Genomic DNA, 4,936 nt, shown 5'->3' on the forward strand with positions numbered 1-4,936 from the left:
CTATTGTTTTTACTCTAACTAGTTGCACTTGACTCCCTAGCTGGTTATAGGAAAATGTGGTCAGTCATACTACTGAAACTACCACTGCCACTGCGTTGCTAGCCAATTGGAGAAAGTGCTCTCCAGCCGTGCATATACAATCGAGAAGAGATTAATCAAAGGCAGCTGCTCGCAGCTCAGACGCAACAAGAACTCGTACTCCATCCATAATAAAGGGAAAAAAAGGAACAAGATAAGAGGAGCGGTTACTGCTTTGCCGGCTCGAATTTGCAGCTGGAGCTGGCCAACAACAACACCAATCAATCACAGCCCATTTCTCCTCTTCTACTCATCCTTTAATTCCTGCTTTTAGTTTCTGCATCCGTCCCTCTGCACGCAACGCGACGCAAGCAATCTCTGCGTCGATCTCTTCCCAAGTCCTGAGTTCTTCCCATGAAAAAATATACTAGTACAGTATAAATTGCAGGTTCTGACAGTTGCAGCAACGCAAACAAGCCAGAAACGAAGCTTCACCAACAACCCAAGCAAACTTCTCTTCTCTTCCCCGCCTGCAGCGGCTCAGGTCGACAGCCGACCACCAAAACCCCGAACTTTTTCTCATCCCTTCCTTCCCTCGCTTCCTCCGTCAAGCCTCCGCCTCAAGGAACCGGCCGCCGAGCCGCGATGAAGCCCGCCGGCCCCGGCGCCCTCGAGGTCCGCGTCGAGCGGCCGCAGCCTCCGCCGGTGCACCTGAACCCGGCCCGGCTCAGGGCGCGCCCCTACTACCGCCGCTGGACGTCCTGGCTCGTCCCGGCCGCCTCCGTCGCCTGCGTCGTCGTCTTCCTCGTCACCATGTTCGTCAACGACTGCCCCGACCGCGGCCTCGGAAACTGCTTCGCATCCTTCCTCGGCCGCTTCTCCTTCCAGCCGCTCAAGGAGAACCCGCTCCTCGGACCATCCTCCACCGCGTACGTCACCTAGCTTCTCCTCCCCATCCCCCTCCTAATTGAAGTGCAAGACTAATTAATGGCGCTAATTGAAGTGCAAGACTTAATTTCCCCCCTTTCCCTTCTGTTCATTCATTCCCAAACTGATAGGACAGACAATGGGTACAAAGTGTTCTGTTCACCTCCTGATTGCGGAATTATGTAAACTAGCAACCCACGACTCTTTGAGGGAAAACTTGTACAAGCTATAAAAACATCATTTTTTCGACGAAAACATTCGTACCATCTAATTTGTTCCTGAACCTCAACCTGATCTTGAAGACTCTGAGATCCCATGAGCGTGGGTGCAGGCTCTAACTCATTATGTGAAATCGGCCCTGCGCTTGTGCTACCATACCTTGTTCGTGTATGTGAAACAGTATTGGCCTTCCTCTGAATTTAATCAACTAGTGTCCGGCTTACTGTGTGTGTCGTAGCCTTTCGTGGTGGTGTGTATCGGCCGTCGGCCTCTTCTTCTATGTGATTGATATGTCTTCCAGGAAGACATGTGTCATCATCGTAAGCTCCACTCTCTAATGATCGGGCATAGCTGCCGCTGTCCATGTGAAAGAAAAAAAAAAGTAACAATCTGAAAGAAGAAAAATGTATAAGTGATCAATTGGCTTGCCAAGTCAAATGTAAAACGTCTTCAGACTTGTTATTGGCTTACCTAGCTTTCATAGTTCATTTTGCAATAGTTGATTTAGTCTATTCTGGGCTCATGGGTGGAGTTGGTGATGACTCAGGGAAGTTTCTAATCATCCCAACTGTCTAGGTGTGCATCTTACAGCACAATTTGACTTTGATGATGTTATACCGCATAGATGGACTTTTATGATGTTGCCCTGCCATTGGACTTTTCATCGGACGGTTTATGTTAATTTCCAAATGTAAAGTCAATGAAGAGCAGTAGGTGCATGCTATGTTTACATCTAACAAGTGATGAGGTTTCTGCCACTAATACTATTAAACTCTAACCTGGATGCATTCTTCAGTGTGATCACAATCAGATCTACTTTGCTCAGATCTGCAGAAACTTGGCCCTCGCTCTGTGTTTGTATGAACTTCAAACTGTTTCATGTTGACTCCTGGTCATCCGACTGATATCTTCTAAGAGCTGCAGTGAATTTTGTCTTTCCGACTTTGTTGCATCACTACATACAACAAAAAAGGATATGGAAGGAAATGAAAACAAACAATAGTATATTTGATATGCATATTTACAATTTCAGAACTAAACAAAACATTTTCCATGCCAGGTTGCTGAAGATGGGAGCTTTAGATGTGTCTAAAGTTGTCCATGGTCGCCAAGGATGGCGTTTAATCACGTGTATGTGGCTCCATGCAGGGGTTGTTCATTTGCTCATCAATGTGCTTTGCCTTATTTTTATTGGTATTCGACTGGAACAGGAATTTGGGTTTGGTAAGTGAAAGCATTGCTTGCATTTTCTAACTGAGCCTTCTTGAATTCAACAAAAACAAAGAGAAGAGTTAAATCCTATCATTTTAATAATTGTTCTCCTGAGGTTCTAGTTCTGTTATTAATAAAGCTTCAGACAATTCATGAGTAACATCATATGTTCTGTAAGTTGGATTGTTATAGTGGAATAAAAAATATCAGGATTTTGTAAACATGCAGATAAGCTACTTAGAATGAACCAGTAGGCACCATACTAGTATTACTACAACTCCTGAAATGCACGAATGCCTCAAATTATCCTGTCCATGTCACTGATTTATTTATGAAACCCTCACATAACATGCATAAAGTTCTTCCAAGTGCTATATGAATGAATGTAAATATATATGCATACAATTTCATTGCTTCTAAGCCTTAGAGTACTGAAGAATTTTGTGTGCTCATGGTACAGTGAGGATCGGTATTGTTTATCTCATTTCTGGTTTTGGTGGGAGCTTGATGTCCGCTCTCTTCATCCGATCAAGTATTTCCGTTGGTGCCTCTGGTGCTCTGTTTGGACTGATTGGGTCTATGCTTTCTGAACTCATTACAAATTGGACACTCTATGCAAATAAGGTTTCTTTTCCACTATATCCTTCTTTTAATAGTAATAATATTTCTTGCAGCGAAACTGATTCAGTTTTCTCCACCATGAATGACTTGTGCAATTAAATGGTGTGATATTCCCTCTTACTTTCAGGTGGCAGCATTATTAACCCTGGTATTTGTAATCGTGGTGAACTTGGCTCTTGGGATACTCCCCAGAGTGGATAACTTTGCTCATATTGGGGGCCTTATATCTGGGTTCTTTCTTGGATTTGTGGTCTTCATTCGACCACAGTTTGCATGGCTTAACCAGAACAGAGTAGCACCTGGACAACAAACTGCTCCTGCTGAACGGAAGCATAAGACATATCAATATGTATTGTGGATAGTTGCTGCTGTTATGCTGATTGTCGGGTGAGTCCACCTGAATTTTCATTTCGAAGTAGCCATGAGCCATCGAATTTATATCTTTCACGTGATGATACCTGTCATTTTGAATTAATTTTCAGGTTCACGGTGGCTATAGTTCTGCTTTTCCGAGGATATAATGCAAATGATCACTGCTCTTGGTGTCACTATATGAGCTGTGTTCCTACTAAAAAATGGAAGTGCAACTCATCACCAACAACTTGCAATGTAAGATAATCCGGAGTGTCTCCCTTTGCATCTTTCCAAATACTACTGCCGCCACCGCTAACAAATTGAAACACAACAACCCGAAATATTACCAGCATAGTAGAAAACGTCTTTTTTTGGCACCTAGCATAAGTTAAGAAGGAAGCAAAATCCACTGGCTGATGAACTAAATTATGCTTTGGGATCAGTATGAAAACCAAATGCACTTGTTCTAACAAAAATAAAAACAAAAAGAAAAGTAAATCACTGCGTAATTCTAAATTCCATTTCCTTTGCAGGCAATACTGCAGGGGAATACCTTGAACTTGACGTGCGAAGGCACAGGCATACACCGGAGCTACATTGTAGCTGAAGCTCCACAAGATAAGATCGACCAGTTCTGCCAGCAGCTTTGCAGTTAGCAGAAGAGGAATCGGATTCCCTTAGGTCTCCTAGCTTGCTACATTTTCTTTATTCTTTGTGTACATGAAAAACATACATCGTTTAAGAAGGCAGAGAATAGAAGATTACTTAACAAGAGATATAGCACATCCTTTTATTTTATGCAGTGCCTTATTAGGTTACTTGTGATTAATATGTTGAGAAGCCACCAAGTGTTGTTCCGACTCCAGATGGACGAAAACTGGAAGGGTTCTACAACTACAAGTGTTGATTACACTGGCATGCACGGTGTCTCCGCATCAGTGACTCTCACTGATGAAGCATCGAGCATGCAGGGGACTTTCATTTATAAATGTCAGGCAGTGATGGTTTACATAATTTCGAAAATAATTGGGCCTCTGAAAATGAGTTGAATTGTTATTTCGTTGGCATTCACATCAGCGGTGACAGCTCGCGGCAGAGGTCCCGCAAAAATATGCGCCAATAACTGATATGATAAAATAACAAAAAGCAAAATTTGAGCCAGCAAAGAAAAGGATAGAAAAACAAAAAAAAAAACGTCTTAGCCAAGTGAGAATTAAGTAATTTCAGTCAATTTATCAAATTTGATCATTACATCTAAGAAACTACCCGTTGAAATATTTTGTTGATTTAGTGTAAAAGCATGTAGTGTTGCCTCCGCCGGATGGAAAAAAATCCTACTCGTCCTTTACAAAATATAAGACATATAGTGACATGGGCATACCCTTCGGGTACCCATTATTAGTATACCTGGCTCGGCCCAATATGGAGAAGGCCCAACAAGGCAACCCGAAGAAGTAGTCGACTAGGACTCTTGTAAAACCCTAGGCTGGTTGCACATATAAAGCTAACTAGGGCACCCGAAATAAGGAGGCCAACAGATAGACAGAATATAGACAACATAGCTCCGCCTATGGCGGCACCCTGT

General features: G+C 42.9%; 1 protein-coding gene across 1 annotated transcript; it reads left to right on the forward strand.

Annotated features, from left to right (window-relative positions):
• Positions 1-229: 229 nt before the first annotated feature.
• On the forward strand, positions 230-4,149 carry LOC127294635 (RHOMBOID-like protein 2). Its single transcript, XM_051324492.2, has 6 exons — positions 230-947; positions 2,225-2,388; positions 2,837-3,000; positions 3,125-3,384; positions 3,480-3,606; positions 3,885-4,149. The coding sequence occupies exons 1-6, from the start codon at positions 664-666 to the stop codon at positions 4,005-4,007; spliced, it is 1,122 nt and encodes a 373-aa protein (XP_051180452.1). The 5' UTR covers positions 230-663; the 3' UTR covers positions 4,008-4,149.
• The last annotated feature ends 787 nt before the right edge of the window (positions 4,150-4,936 follow it).

Source organism: Lolium perenne, chromosome 4 (genome assembly GCF_019359855.2).
Source record: "Lolium perenne isolate Kyuss_39 chromosome 4, Kyuss_2.0, whole genome shotgun sequence".
Lineage (NCBI taxonomy): Eukaryota > Viridiplantae > Streptophyta > Magnoliopsida > Poales > Poaceae > Lolium > Lolium perenne.

Coding starts and splice junctions, on each gene's coding strand:
- LOC127294635 (XM_051324492.2), top strand. CDS start 664: ATGAAGCCCGCCGGCCCCGGCGCCCTCGAGGTCCGCGTCGAGCGGCCG. Junction 3,385..3,479: donor GCTGTTATGCTGATTGTCGG/GTGAGTCCACCT, acceptor ATTAATTTTCAG/GTTCACGGTGGCTATAGTTC. Junction 3,607..3,884: donor CATCACCAACAACTTGCAAT/GTAAGATAATCC, acceptor TTTCCTTTGCAG/GCAATACTGCAGGGGAATAC.